General features: G+C 38.7%; 1 protein-coding gene across 8 annotated transcripts in view; it reads left to right on the top strand.

The window, feature by feature from the left end:
- The window catches only part of Rabgap1l (RAB GTPase activating protein 1 like), a 628,203-nt gene that overhangs the window by 594,433 nt on the left and 17,804 nt on the right, over positions 1 to 15,966 (top strand). For 6 of the 8 annotated variants that reach the window (XM_077803024.1, XM_077803022.1, XM_077803023.1 and 3 more), the window contains one exon: positions 11,059 to 11,169. In XM_077803024.1, the coding sequence (XP_077659150.1) occupies positions 11,059 to 11,169 (111 nt within the window). Of the gene's footprint in view, positions 1 to 110; positions 1,729 to 6,625; positions 6,981 to 11,058; positions 11,170 to 15,966 lie in introns of those variants that run through there. The other 2 variants (XM_026388442.2, XM_026388437.2) reach the window with 2 other exon arrangements.

Below are 15,966 nucleotides of genomic sequence, written 5' to 3'. Positions count from 1 at the left end.
TTCATTTCCCTCTGGCCCACCCTGATCCACCGAGTCATGCTGACTGTCCAGGTGTGTCTTCGTTTCTGGAGACTCCCAAGTAGCCAACCATAATATTTCTTTTCTCTCAGTTTGTATATTTGTAGGTAACTCCAGCTGTTGCATTTATACTGGGAATCTTCATAAGAAGCTGAGAGAAAGGGAAAAAGAAAAAGAGAAAGTGGCTTTCTACTTTCAAAAATGAGAAAAAAAGGAAAATGGCAAAGTACTGTTTTAGCTGTGCATGATCACTTCCTCAGAGACTTTTAGAAGGTGAACCGTTGCAAGACTGGCACAAGGATGTTTCAAACTTATTTCTGCCTGTAGCAAATGTTAAAAAGACAGACTTACTTGGAAGGAAAAATAAAAAACCACAAAGGTACATCAAGCCCAGTAATGGAGTTTGTTGCAACGTTTACTTCTATAAACAAATTCATGGGTAATGGTGACATTTGACCCAGTATGCAGTCTTAGAATCAAAGTGATTTTATTTTAATTTCTTAATTGTTTTTTTTTTTTTTAATTAGGCCATTTGTGATCACAATAGTAATTAGCAACACTGGTCCCTGAATAGTGTTGGGAAATACTGATTGCCAACTTAGCTTTTCCAAGTGAAACATGTTTGTCTTAATTCTTCAGACTCATGCAGATGCACAAGTCCCTCCCTCTCATTACCCCACTAATGCCAAAATGTCCTGCCAAGAGAAGTATTATGGTAGCCTTGTTAATGAAATCACCCAGAGTGGGATGGCTTCCACTGTGGTAACTAGAGTTGCCTTTATGTGGGCAGCACAGTCACACAGAGCATCTTCACTGTGTTGCTGAACTGAACCGTGTGGAATGTGTGCAGAGGAGCAGGGTGGAAGGAGTGTATGGATTTTGTAGTCAGAAGACCTGAATTGAAATTGTGGCTCTTGAGAGAAAGGACACAGGATTTGGAAACCTAATTGGAGATTTTAGAATCTATGCTGCTATTCAGCATCTTGGACTAGTTATTGAACCTTTTTCACATCTGTTAAATGTGTAGAGTGCACATAGTTTCTTGATGGATTTGTGCGAGGTTGAGGGATGTTGTGTGTTAAGTACTCGGCACAGGGTTAGTGTTCAGTAAACTTGGTTATTATTAGCTTATGAAGACTACTACTACAAGTTATCCAAGAATTACTGAAATAACATAACCTCACATTGGTCTGCCCCTCCAGTCCCTCATGGATCTTCCTCTGTTTCTCCCAGGTATTGCTACTGAATAACCTACCACCAGTCAGTATGCTTCTCCCCTTGCTTATAGAACTGGCTCAGGAACTGCGAATAAAATCCCACATAGAGCTACGACAGATAACTACCACCAGATAAGAGCTAAAGCTACTTCCATTGTTCCACAATAAGTCCAATTTTAATGTTGGTCCTGTAACACTCTACTGTAAAAAGTTTTGAAGGTAGTAATGGTAGATCCAGAATGAAACCCTACTACTGCTTATATAGTTTTAACTTCCTTAATGCCACCATCATTATGAAAAAAAATCTGAAGAGTGCTTTAAAGTAAAAGAGGAAAATGAAAACCCAGCCTTGTACTTTTAAAAACAGGCTAGGACTGAACTGTTACCATGTTTTTCTTTCTTTTGTCAAAGCAGGTATGTATAAATAAATAGTAAAATGTGTGTTATTTTTAAAAAGTGCCTATAACATGTAGGATTATCGGTATATTTTTCATTGAAGGACTAAACTTTCATTGAAAAAATTAAACTATGGTTTTGTTTTGAATGCAAATATTTTAAATTCAAGTGTTGTAGTGTCTTATTTGCACATATCAGATAACCTCAGTAATTGTTCCTTTTGGATGATTGTAATAGCTTCTCACTATATTATCTAGGGTAGCATCTCTCAGTGTTTTCAACGACATCCAGGCATTTGTCTGGTGATGGGCGCGGTAATTATAATTCCATTTTCAATATAGTTGACAACACATTTGACAAGATAGTTTCCAACCATCAACAGATTTGGTCCTTGAGATGATTAACATCTAGTTTAAGATGCTAATTGTAAGATAGGGGATGTAGCCTAGTAGAGGAGTGCTTACTTGCATGTAAAGTGTAAAGTGTGTAAATCCCTGGGTTCAATCCAGAATATCAAAAATTAAAAAAAAAGAGACTAATCATAATTATTTTAATTAAAGTAGTGAAGTATTTTAGAAAATACCTTTATAATACTTAATCTTGTCAAGAATAAGATCTCTGTGCTGATAATGAACACTTTATAATTTTTAGATTTTGGACTAGGAACCCAGTTTAAGTAAGTGCTTTAAGAATAATGTGGGGGGTGTGCTGGGGTTGTGGCTCAGTGGTAGATTGCCTGCTGAGCATGTGTGAGGCACTGGGTTCAATTCTCAGCACCATATTAAATAAATAAATTAAGATATTTAAAAAAAATAATAACCAGGAAAGATCTTTTAAGGCATTGAGTGAGAATTTTGCATCAGTTCAGTATCCACTCCTCCCAAACTTTGGAACCCACACTGCTTAAAATGCCACATCTACCCCTAGTTTGCCATATGGCAACAGAGTTTGGAAGACAGTGGGAATTTTTACTTTTTTATTTATTTATTTATTTTTTTTTTAAATTTATTTTCCTACTTCTTTCAATTTTTACTTTTTAAATGCCCGGAAATGTCATACAACAGAGGTATTTCAGATGATGCTATTTCTCATGGTCTTGGTAGCATACATCAAAGTGCTCTTGTAACCGGGCATGGCAGTACACACCTGGAGTCCCAGCTACTTGGGAAGTTGAAGCATGAGGATCACCTGTGCTCACAAATTTAAGACCAGCCTGGACAACTTATCAAGACCCTGTGTTTTTAAAAAAAAAAAAAAAAAGTATGGCAGAAAAGGCAGAATTTGAATCAGAGATGGCCCTTAGAATTGCAGTCACACTTCTTGCTGTGTCCGTCTAAGCAAGTGCTTGTGCATATTTTTATGACATATGCAAATATTTACTTTTTCGAGTTACCTAGCCATTCTCATTTTTATCCAACACTTCAATCTCGGACAAAAAAATACAATAAAATAATGTTAGTATAAATTTAAATTCTAAAACCATAATCATGATGAAAAATGTTCTGAGTTTAGGCAGTGATAATGGTCACACAATTTTGTGAATATCCTAAAGCCACTAAATTGTACATTTTAAGAGCATGGTTTTATGGTAGGTAAATTACAGCCCTCCACCAAAGGAAAAACAAACCCAAGCTAAATGTTCTAGTCTACCATCTTCCTTTTTATGGACCCCAAGTCACACCAGATGTACCTATGTAGAAGCCACACTGGGGGAGGGAGGCCTTCTTGTCAGAATCTGAGCTAATTAATGATCATCAACCCCATGTGTAGGGGAAAGACCAACACAAATGGGTGGTATATTCATTTTTAGTGATGCTTTTTAATTTCTAGATATAATATTCGCAGTGCCTGCACATACATATGCACAGAGTCATGTGAATAGGTGACACCCACACATCCTGCACTGCCTGTCTGGCATCAGTTTGTATGTGACCTCAGTGAACCCCACATCGCCTGCTTCAGGGTTCTCTTTCTGGTTCATTTCATGACAAGATTCAAAAGACAGAAAGGAATATAGAATATTTTAAATCGTTTTTAACATCCTTCTTAACTTGGGGCTGGCTCAATTTGTGGAATAGTCTTTATCTACTCCAGTATTTTGATTTGTGAATTTCTTGATTGATCTCTAATGAGGTGGAATGTGGGGTGTGGATATAGCTATAGAAATGCATCAAGTACATTTCCACTTTTGCACAACTCCCCAGAAAACATGTTTATGGATAGGTATAATTACTTTAGAACATTTTAAAAATTAGTAACCAAGCCCCTAGCAAACACCCATTTCAGAATCAAAATACTGTTTCTATCTTAAGGTAGTGAAATGTTTTTGTTTTGTTTTGGGGGGTGCCCCTCCCAGCCACAGGGGTGGAGTACCAGGGATTAAACTCAGGGCAACTCACCCGCTGAGCCACATCCCCAGCTCTATTTTGTATTTTAGTTAGAGACAGGGTCTCACTTTTGCTGAGGCTGGCTTTGAACTCTAGATTCTTCTCTCCTTCCTCAGCCTCCTGAGCTGCTGGGATTACAGGCATGCGCCACTATGCCCAGCAGTGAAATGAAATGTTATTGTGGGGAAAGGTGGTTTCTAGGGACATAAGACTTCGTGCATATGCTCTTCCTTTTAATTAGAGAACTACTCACAAATGGGGGCAAGCCTTGAAAATGCAGCTAAGTAATTTAATTAAGTTCAGTGAATCTCCCAAGAGCATAGTCAAGGTTACATTTTCTGGATGGGAAAATCCTACAGAGTCTGGAAAGCTCAACTCTCTTGAGTTTGAGATACAGATAGTATTTTCTTTTCTTCTCCTCCTTCCTTCTTTCCACAATACAAAGGACTGAACTAGGGGCACTTTACTAATTTTTGTAGAGCAATGTTACTATGTATAATTTTTAAAGCTTTTTAAATTATACATAGTAAAAAATCATACAAAATAGTGACATAAAACTTAATTATATTATTTGCCATTTTCATATATTTATTAAAATGATTTAGAGCAATTATCACATTTTAAAAACTTGAACAAATGAACATGTTTAAATTGTAGTAAATTTCTTACCTATAAACTCTTTTGTTTATAGGTACTTTCCTCCCTCTGTGTTGGGTCTTTCCTTACTCATGGAAGTCAAGATAAGCGAATCCATGTTGAAAAATGTTGTTCTGCCAGTGAAAGCTTACATTTTATCATTTTCTCATGAAAGGACACTGTTACTGGCTTTCAGAAATATTTAGTTTAGGACATATGTGTTTTAATGAATAGTAATGGACACAAGTTGCTTGTGATAACTAATGGTCTATTTGGGAAGGCTGCCACTTTCTTTTTGACCTGCATAACATTGAGCTTATTGTTGTAGGACCTTGGAGACCACAGCTAGAGCCCTGGGGGCTTCTCAAGCACAGTAGCTAGCAAGGAACTGAGGCTTCTGTGCTCTGGTGTTCTGACTGGCTTGGTCCAGCCCTGAGGGAGGTGTAAGTGCCAAGCACCTGAATTTCCGAGTGTGTTTCTTGATGATCTTCAGAATCCTCCAGATATTCTCTTTAATTTTTAGAAAGTTTTGTTTCCTGTTAACCTGAGAAAATATGACACTAATATGTTTCTACATCTTCTGTAACCTATTTTTTTTAATTTTTTAATTGGTTGTTCAAAACATTACAAAGCTCATGATATATCATCTTTCATACATTTGACTCAATTGGGTTATGAACTCCCATTTTTACCCCAAATACAAATTGCAGAATCACATCGGTTACACACTCACATTTTTACATAATGGCATATTAGTGACTGTTGTATTCTGCTACCTTTCCTATCCCCTACTATCCCCCCTCCCCTCCCCACCCATCATCCATCTCTACCTCATCTGCAATACTTGTTGGTATGCTAAAGAAGAGCAGAGATCCACAAGTAACAGCCTGCGTGGTTTTTATAAATAAAGTTTTATTGGAACACAGCCACATCTTTTTGTTTACTTATTGCCTAGGGCTGCATTAAAAATGACTATGGTAGAGCTGAGTGATTTCAACACAGATGTGTGACCTGCAAAGCTGAAATATTTACTCTCTGGCTATTCACATTAAAAGTTTACTGACCCCAGGGGCTGGGGTTGTAGCTCAGTGGTGAAGCACTTACCTAGCATGTGTGAGGTACTGGGTTTGATTCTCAGCACCGCATATAAATAAATAAAATAAATGTCTATCAACAACTAAAAAGGAAAAAAAAAGTTCATTGAACCTGTGCCAGAGTATCATTTAAGATTTTTTTTTTTTTATTTTAATGCTAAGAGAAATGCAGTCTGGTCTGCCAACTGTCAGTTATCACCAAAAAGATTTTGTTTTTAGTTTGACATTTAAATTTTTTAAAGTCTCCACCAGAAAGATAAAATTGGATGTGATGAGAAAGAAGTGAAAGCATTAAACAGTTTCAGATACCAGATTTTCTCCTCAGATCTCCATTTACACGCAATATAGACATTTGAACATTTCATCTGTGGACATTTGTCTTTGTAATTGTATGCTGAAAATTTAAAAATGATTATCAACTCTTTTAAAAGAGGTATCCAAAAGAAAGCATGGATGCATTGCGTGTGTTGTTGCTAATTAAGTTGTACTGGGTCTTTTAGAAAAACATTTTTTTCCTGACCCTTATATGTCTTTATAAAAGCATGAGCCAAGAATTCATCATAGCAGCAGACAACACACCCAAAATATTGAGCCAGGGTTTATGTAGCCACCTCCTTCCCCGTCATTTTTTCCCCTAGCGCTTAGTTTATTTTCTGCTGATTGCCAGTTCACATTTCTCTGGTTTCTCATCTTGGAGTAAATGATTTCACCCTCCTTTGGACTGCTTTATGCCGGCTTCAGCCTCCAGAAACAAATGAGAACTGGAATCAGTTTTTCTTTTGGATTTCCCTGCTCAGCAATTTCATTCTTTTGCCTGAAGATGAACTATTTTGCAAGGCTGCTGACCTTGTCATAGAGGGACGTTCCTCCTGCCAGCATTAATAACAATATCCACAGCTCACCCTGTAGTTGCTCATACTTCTGCAGCCAGCGTCTTCATCAGTCATAAGAGCTGCAAATAGCAGTGTGGGGAGGGAGGAGTTTGCAAGTAGAGCCTTCCTGGGTTGAGACTTGCCACTTGGCTGCCTCTAGCATACTTTATTCCATCGAATGTTCGCAGCGGGAACTTAGAGCATACGACTCTAAGAAAAAATAGCATTAACAAGTGTCTTTTGTTACTGTCATTTCCTGTATGTATTAGTAGGTGTGTGATTTCATTGGATATTCCTTTTTTTTCGATTGTCTTTGTACCTATGATTGAAAACGGTAGTTGGTCTATGACTTTTGAGGAGGTAAGTTTTTAATCTATGTGTGTCTGTATCAGCGTCTGTCTCTTTGAAAAATGCAGTATCCTCCTCCCAAAAGTTACTAAACAAACTTTCCCAGCTGTGCATTTCCTATGTAAGAGGGGAGGAACTCTTGAGGAAAGTCTACCTTCTGTGGGAATAGTGTAATTTGTGTGAGATGGAGTTTGTTTCAGACAGCGTGAGGCCAGTTTTAAGGATTATGTAAACAACATCTCCTGCACTCTTCTGAAAGGCCAGGGGAACAGTCCGCCTGTTTTGCTTACAGTCTGGGCCTTCAGCACATCTGCTTTTGTAAACGTGCAGCCTGTCAACAACTCCAAGGTGACACAGATTATCTGGGCTGAACTGAAGTCTCTCCTGGGCGGACTTCACCAACATTCAAAATGAACATATTGCCTTTTCCAGGCCCATCAAACCTAACTTAACTTCTTCATTCCAGTGGAAAGGCAAACTTTTTCTGAAATCATTCAGTTCTGAAAACTGTTTCAGCTCTTGGTAAGGGCTGGAAAAGCCAGCTGAGTGGTGTAATTTCTGCTGCCCCTTGATAACACAGGGGCAGGTTCTTTGTTGAAATTCTCCATATGGGTGGCAGCATCTCTTTGTAGCACTCAGTAGGCATCTGTAGCACCAAACATGTGAGAACCCCTGGCCACCCTAGGCTTGTACTTTGGAGGAGAATACTGCACTTTGGCCCTGTAGCTTGCTTTCCCACCTGTCTGTGAGTCAGAGCAGGCATCCTGACACCTCCCACCCTGCTGCTTGCTTTGCAAACACCAACCAGAAGCTTCTTGCTAAAGCAAAAGCCAGTAGGTGCGCCCCAGGCTCTTCTGCTTTTTAGCCCCTCACTTTCTCCCGGTCTTTCCCACCCACACCTGTGTCTTCAGCTGTGGGTCTCGCAAGGCTGAAGCTGCAGTAGTCCTTGTAGTGAGAAGTTGCAGTTAGAATTTCGGCGGAACTCACTTCTTTCCTCTGTAATACATAGTTTATCAAATGTTGATCTCTAACCAATAATGAAGTAGCTCCCTGGTACATTTTTAAAATACTTGAACATAGTGCTTTCCCACAAACATCATGTGAATTTACCTGGAGATGATTTAACTCAATTCTAAGCATATTACTGTAGCCTGAAAAACTGGTAGCTGCAACATTTTCACCTGTGCCAGATTAACCTAGTTACGTAATAGAGGAAGCGTTTCTGAGGTGGAGTTCTACAGTACAGTTTTGGTAGGAGTGAGGCACTCATCTCAGGATTAGGTTTTGAAGTCGTCTTATCTTGATTTCTTGAGGGATTTATTGAGAACTGAGAAAAATCTCTTCCCCCGTAAGCAGTCTGCGTTGTGAAATCCGTTGTGTTGAAATTGTGCTGGGTGTTGCTGCTCTTCTGTCAAGAAGGAAATTTATTAAAAGTTTTGAAACATGTTTTTAAAATCTAAGTGTTCTACAAGTGTATAAGTTCAGAAATAAAGATACATCAGAAATAAATATTAGCTCTCAAGAACCTGTGAGAAATTGAGTTCCTTTGGCTTGCCCAACGTTTGACTATAGAAACTCTGGCTGTGTCCCCTGGATACACAGATTAGTTCCTACGTTTATGCTGCTTTAGTAGCATGGACCCTGTGTGGGTTGAGGGAACAGACAGAATTAGATGAGTACGAGTTGCCCCTACAAATACAAATAACTGTCTCTTCAGAAATAGCTGGGGAAAGGGTTACACTGTGCCTCCCTCACAAAGGAGATCCAGTATTTCAGATGGGGTATGACCTTATAACAGGAATGGACTTAAAACAAAGTTTTATCCTTTTAGATGGAATTTAAATTCTAAATTTCCCCTTTTTTAAAAAACAAAACTTTTAAAAATCCTATTACAAATTTATTATATGTTCCAAGAAAACTTGGAAACTTTCTTTTTAAAAGGACAAAGACAATAATGAAAATAATCTACTGCCCACAGTTAAAATTTCTTTTTATATTGTTAAACAAATGGGATTTTCTAGCTGGCCGTGGTGGCACATGCCTGTAATCCCAGCAATTCGGTAGGCTGAGGCAGGAAGATTGCAAGTTCAAAGCCAGCCTCAGCAGTTTAGTGAGACCCTGTCTCAATATAAAAAATAAAAAGGTGGGCTGGGCTTGTGGCTCAGTGGTAGAGCGCTTGCCTCGCACACGTGAGGCACTGGGTTTGATCCTCATCACCACATAAAAATAAATGAATAAAATAAAGATATTGTGCCCATTTACAACTAAAAAAAAATTAAAGAATAAAATAAAAAGGGTTAGGCATGTGGTTCAGTGGCCCGAATGATTTTCTCATTATTTGTCTTTTTTCCCTCTACAAGGTAATAAGCATTTCCTCAGATATAAGTGAAATTTTGCCACTTAAGAGTATTTAAGTGATTTGGGATTATTTCCTTTTTTTTATGTTTAGTAGATATCTTTTTCAAGAATTTTCTGATATCCCCCAACTATCTTAGTCTATTTTTTTTTTCCAAAGAAAAAGATATAGTCAAGTTGGGTACACTGGCACATGCTTGTAATCCCAGCAACTCAGGAGGCTGATGAAGAAGGATCAATCGTAAATTCCAGGCCAGCCGTATTAGCAAATTAGCAAGAACTTGTCTCAAAATAAAAAATAAAAAGGGCTAGGGAATGTAGCTTAGTGGTAGAATATCCTTGGCCCAGTGTATAAAAAGAAAGGGGAAAAAAAAGAAAAAAGGAAAGAAAGAAAAAATAACAAAGAAAAAAAGAGAAGATGCAAAGAGCAGGTTTCTCCCCTATCTTTCTTCTGACCCTCCCTTTTAATGGATCCTCTGCCTCCATGACAACCTCAGACTTTGCCCTTATCATCTGTTTCTTAGCCCTTCTTGGGAGGTGAGGGGGGAGATGATTAGGCTCTCATGACAGACTGTTCTAAAGATAATAGAATTAACTTTGCCCCTCTATTATACTGTGGAACACTCTCTTCTAAAATATATATTTATCTTCTGGTTTTCTTTGTGTGTGTGTGTTTTTTCCTCTCATCAGTGCTTTGTCTGCTTCTACCTCCCTTGCAGAAAAAAAAGGGGGGGTTAGAAGTGTAAATCTAAACTTGGTTTTGTCACATCAAGTCTTTCCTGTCAGCTCTGTTTTGACTTGCTTGTAATTGTAATTGCTAACAGTAGCAAAGAAAGCAGTGCTGACACTCTAGAGTAGAAGGCACTAAACTGCTCTTCTGGGACTAGATATAAACGTAGCAGACTCACAACCTCTAGTGAAGGGGAGACCTTAGTTCATAAGCATCAGACACTTGGTTCTTTCATCATATAACTTTGCTTCAGATTTTTTTCTGGGAGCAGAAAAAAATGAAAAAACTTTTTTTATTTTTTAATGGGGGGAAAGGATCCCAGCTTAGTAATTTATTTTATCCAGAGTCTTTTTAATCTGAAGGAGCAAAATAGATATTTAGAAGACTTTTTAGGGGGACTCTTATTGTTACTAACACAAAAGTAGATTGTATTCAGAAAAGTCAATGTGCTGTCACTCACAGAATAAAAAATATCAGCTGATAGCAAGTCACAAGCCCAAGTATCTAGACTCTTGATTTAGTGTTCTTAAATATTCTCAATCATCTTGAACCCAGATCTTGGAAAACAATTTGGAGAAATGTCTAGTGTCATCCCTGCTGCGTCTTACCATTTCTCGTCAGGTCCAGGGTGGAGTTATTGTGCATGTGTCCAAGAATTGCTTGTCGTCTGCATTCTAGGTCTGTGTGGGAACTTCATGGGATCGCGGGTATGTTTGGACACACTGCTGTTTGTGGTCCACATTTCATGATGAGTCAGTCTGGGGGGCGTAAAGGACAGTTGCAAGCTGCACCGGGTAGAGTTCCGCAGCCGCACCGCTAGCCAGACGCTGCTGTTGCCCAGGCAGAGGCCCGCCTCCCTGTGCCACTGCGCCTTCTCCTTTTACACCTTTGGAAGTTCACTTTGTTGGTGTTGCTTGTTTTTCCTCACCAGTTGCTTCTGCTTCCATTTCTGCTGGTGCCTGCAGGCACTCATGCCCACCTCTGGCTCTTGCTCTTTTTGTACAGAGGGAGAACCGAAGATTACAGGAGGCCAGCATGAGGCTGGAGCAGGAGAATGATGACCTCGCCCATGAACTGGTAACCAGCAAAATCGCTCTGCGGAATGACTTGGATCAGGTAAATCTGTCACTCATGAGGTAGACCTGAGAGTAACTTCCTCAAGGGGGAGGACCAGGTAGTTCTCACCGCATTCCCAGGCTCGCTGTTGTTGAGTGTGCTGCCTGGTAGATGGATGGTGGCTGGCTGGGGGGAGGGCAGCTCGTGCTAACTGGAGAGAGCGGAAACCCCTCACCTTTGAGAATGGGTGGCTCATTTCCAAAAGGCATGTGTGACACTGATTTTTATACCTCTGAATTTCTCTAGCATCTCTTTTCTTTATCAGTATTTTTCTAAACCAAAAGCGCCCACATAATTACCAAAGAGTAGCAGAGTATACTATTGCCACCCTGACATCGTAGGCACCTTGCTACTTGTTCCAATAATAAATGTGAAGTTTTACATGAAGTGCTAGCATTAAATGTTGGATTGTCGAATTGGCAGGCATCTTAGTGGCTGAGAGCTAGAGAGCCTGCACGTGAATCTCTTGGCACCCCCGACTTGCCAACCATGTGACCCTGGGCAGTCCTTTAGCTGCTCGTAGGTGCAAAAGTGTCTACCCTGGAGGGAAGATGTGAGAGTTAAGCTAAAGCACTTATAGTACGTGTTCAACAAACCTTCGCTATTGCTAAGAGATCTCTAATGCTATAACTTCCCTTGTTCATTCCCAAAATGTTGACAGTATTAGAACTTCCTGTTGCTACTGCTAGCATTTCCTGAGATGATTGGCAAGGTGGAAGCAGTCTTGTGCAGACTTAGAATTTTTACTCTTTTTTTTTTTTTTTACTTCTAAAAAATAAATATTGCCAATGGTGCAGGGTTAGAAAAATTGAGACTAGGGCTGGGGATGTGGCTCAAGCGGTAGCGCGCTTGCCTGGCATGCGTGCGGCCCGGGTTCAATCCTCAGCACCACATACCAACAAAGATGTTGTGTCCGTCGAGAACTAAAAAATAAATATTAAAAAATTCTCTCTCTCTCTCTCTCTCTCTCTCTCTCTCTCTCTCTGTCCTCTCTCACTCTCTCTTAAAAAAAAAAAAAGAAAAATTGAGACTTAGACTGTTGAAGGAAAGAAAAAGTCATTGTCTGTGCTTTAACTTTGCATTGACAGTATTTAAAACACAAGTCCACTGATAACATAATCTGCTTATGTGTTCATAATTGAAACATGTGGTGTTGCCCACTGGTAGAGCTCTTGTGCTCAAAGCACTAGGTTTGATCCCCAGCACTGCAAAAATAAATGAATAAAAATAAAGTTGGTAGAAGTAGTTTCTGTCACATCTTTTCCTCATATAAACAGCTAATTTTTTAGCTCAAAAGCTTTGACCATAGTAAGGTGGGAGATAAACATAAATATTGAGGAAATGGTGCTAATAAGGAAGGAAGGAAGCTGCGCGGGGAAGGGGAGGCGGTCAGCACTAAAGGAAGTTTGATTTCTATTTTTCTGTGCTGGGGATTAAACACAGGGCTTCATGCATGCTGAGCAAGCACTATACCACTGAGCTACACCTTTAGCCTCCAGGTGTAGTTGGTACAAAGCAGAACAACTATGCTGTTTGGGACATAGAAATAGAACAGTAGTCCATTTGAAAAAATTTGGTTCTTTTAATCACAAATTCCATGTGGAAGTTGATTGAAATGAGATGAGGGAAGTGTGACCAAGACCCAGCACCAAGGCAAGGGTCCCAGCAGGGCCAGCCTCAGCCTGTCCACATACTGCAGTGCTAGTCTGGGCTCTGTATTAGCTTCCCAAACAGTGTTCACCCCCAAATCTGCCAGGTTGAATCTTTGACCACTGATAATGTTCTTAAGATGGCTAAATGAAAAAAAAAAATGTAAGGAATTGAACTCAGAGGGGCGCAATGAAGTGAAGAGAGCTTGAAAGTTGTTTGAGAAATGTATTTGGTGATACCTGTTAAGTCTTGTAATAAGATGTAAGCAAATAATAAAATTAATTTTTTAGATTTAATTTTTTTCTCTCTCCATATTTATTATTGGCTCATTATAGTTGCACATAATGGTGGGATTCATTGTTACATATTCATTCATGCACACAGTGTGAAGTACAGTTTGGCCAATATCGCTCCCAGCACTTGCCCCTCCCTCCTTCACCTCTTACCACTCCCTGGTCCCTTTCCTGTACTGATCTCCCTTTTATTTTCATGAGATCCACCCCTACCTTTCTTTTCTTTTCCCTCTCTAGCTTCCACGCATGGAGAAAACATGAGACTCTTGACCTTCTGAGTTTGGCTTATTTCACTTAACATAATGGTCTCTAATTCTATCCACTTCCCTGCAAATGCATAATTTCATTTTTCTTTATTGTGTGTGTATCATATTTTCTTTATTGATGGACACCTCAACTGTTTCCATAATTTGGCTATTGTGAATTGTGCTGCTGTAAACACAGGTATGCATTTATTTCTATAGTATGATGCCTTTAATTCTTCTGGATAAGTATCAAGGAGTGACACATCTGGGTCATATGGTGGTTCCTTGCCTAGTCCTTTGAGGAGCCTCCGCATTGATTTTCATAATAGTTGTACTAATTTACTGTCCCACCAACAATGTAAAAGTATTACTTTTTCTCCATATTCTCTCTAGCATTTATTATTATTTGTATTCTTGATGACCATTATTCTGACTCGTGAGATGAAATCTCTGTAGTTTTGATTGGCATTTCCTTAACTGCTAACAGTGTTGAACATTTTTTCAATAGTCATTGGCCGTTTGTATTTCTTCTTTTGAAAAGTGTCTGTTTAATTCATTTGCCCATTTATTAATTGGGTTATTTGATTTTGGAGTGTAAAGTTATATGAGTTCTTTATAATTTCTAGATATTAATCCAGGAGCTAGTAAAGATTTTCTCCCATTCTGTAGGTTCTCTCTTCATTTTCCTAATGATTTCCATTGCTGTGCAGAAGCTTTTTAACTTGATGCCATCCTAGTCTTGGCCTTATTTCCTGATCTATAGGGGTCCTATTGAGAAAGGTGTAGCCTCTGCCTATATGTTGGAGTGTTGACCCATGTTTTCTTCTAGGATTTACAGAGTTTCTGATCTAATTCCTAGATCTTTAATACACTTTGAGTTGAATTTTATGATAGGGTAAAAAATAAGGATCTAGTCTCATTCTTCTACATATGAATAATCAGTTTTCCCAGCACCATTTGCTAAAAGGGCTGTCTTGAGCCAGGCCCGGTAGTGCACACATATAATCCAGCAGCTTGGGAGGCTGAGGCAGGAGGATGGAGAGTTCAAAGCCAGCCTCAGCAATTTAGTGAGGCCATAAGCAACTCAGTGAGATGCTGTCTCTAAATAAAATATTTTAAAAGGTCTGGGGATGTGGCTCAGTGGTTAAGTGCCCCTGAGTTTAATCCCTGGTATCCTCCTCCCCTCCCAAAAAAGGGCTGTCTTTTTCCCAGTGCATGGCTTTTGGTACCTTTGTCAAGGAACAGATGACTGTTCCTTGTAGATGTGTGGGCTTTTCTCTGTGTCTTCTATTCTGTACCATTGTGTATGTGTCTGTTTTTATGCTGGTACCATGCAGTTTTGTGACTATTGCTCTGTAGTATAATTTCAAGTCGGGTATTATGATGCCTCTAGCGTTGCTTCTTTTGTCTTAGAATTGCTTTGACTATTCTCAGTCGTTTTTTCTTATGAATTTTAGGACTGTTTTTTTTTTTTTGTTTGTTGTTGTTGTTGTGGTTCTGTGAAGAAGGTAATTGGTATTTTGATGAGGATTGCATTGAGTCTGTGTATTGCTTTTGGTAGTATGGACATTTTAATAATATTAATTCTGCCTGTCCATGAACATGGAAGGTCTTTTCATCTTCTGAGGTGTTCTTCAATTTCTTTCTTCAAAGTTCTATAGTTTTAATTGTGGAGTTCTTTCACCTTCTTGTTAGATTTATTCCTAGGTATTTTTTTTGAGACTATTGTGAATGAAATTGCTTTCCTGATTTATTTCTCAGTAGATTCATTGTTGGTTCATGGAAAAACCATGGATTTTTTAATGTTGATTTTCATAACCTCCTATTTTTGCTGAATGTGTTTTTTAGCTCTAGTTTTTTTTATGTCTTCTAAGAATAGGATCATATTATCTGCAAAAAGTGATAATTTGACTTCTTATTTTCCTATTTTTATCCCTTTTATAAAATTAATTTTGTACTGAGTGCCTAGTATGTGCTAACCACTATATGTAGCTATTTATAAGCATTATCTCATTTACTCTTTTTAATGAGCCCATGAAGCATGTATTTTAGGTCCACTATTTAAAAATGAGGAAATTGATCTAACTATACTTGATCTTGGAAAGCTATACTAAAAAGTAGCGATTTAGTAAAAAAAAAAAAAAACTGCATTGATTGTTGTTTACTACAGTGTAACTTAGAAGAATAAAAAGTAGAAATAAAGTGCATGTTCAGTATTGTGGGAGAACGATAGTGTACCTATATCTTTTTGGAATAATTTTTGAACCAATGGGATAGGAAAAACACTGTGCAATGGGATATGGGTGTTATGTAGGAGAATAATATGCATAGCTTTAATCATCAGATAAATGTTATTTTAAAAGTCAGTTCACCTCCAAGAGAATCCTTTTTGTGGGTCAGTCTGAAATGGCTGCAATTATGGACACTCCTGACATCATTGAATCCTTGACTGCCTCGTGTGGGCACCACATCCATCCCTAAAGGAAGGACTCCAGCATTCCTTCCTTTTCTCCCTTTTTTCTTCCCTCTTGACTCCCTCTTTCAGAAAAGTAGTGATAATCTAGATCCTCCATTTTGAAGCCAATTATCTAAATGAAAGATAAAACTGC

Source organism: Urocitellus parryii, chromosome 9 (genome assembly GCF_045843805.1).
Source record: "Urocitellus parryii isolate mUroPar1 chromosome 9, mUroPar1.hap1, whole genome shotgun sequence".
NCBI lineage: Eukaryota > Metazoa > Chordata > Mammalia > Rodentia > Sciuridae > Urocitellus > Urocitellus parryii.
Note: the sequence above shows the minus strand (reverse complement) of the source record. Positions and strands in the feature narration are given on the sequence as shown.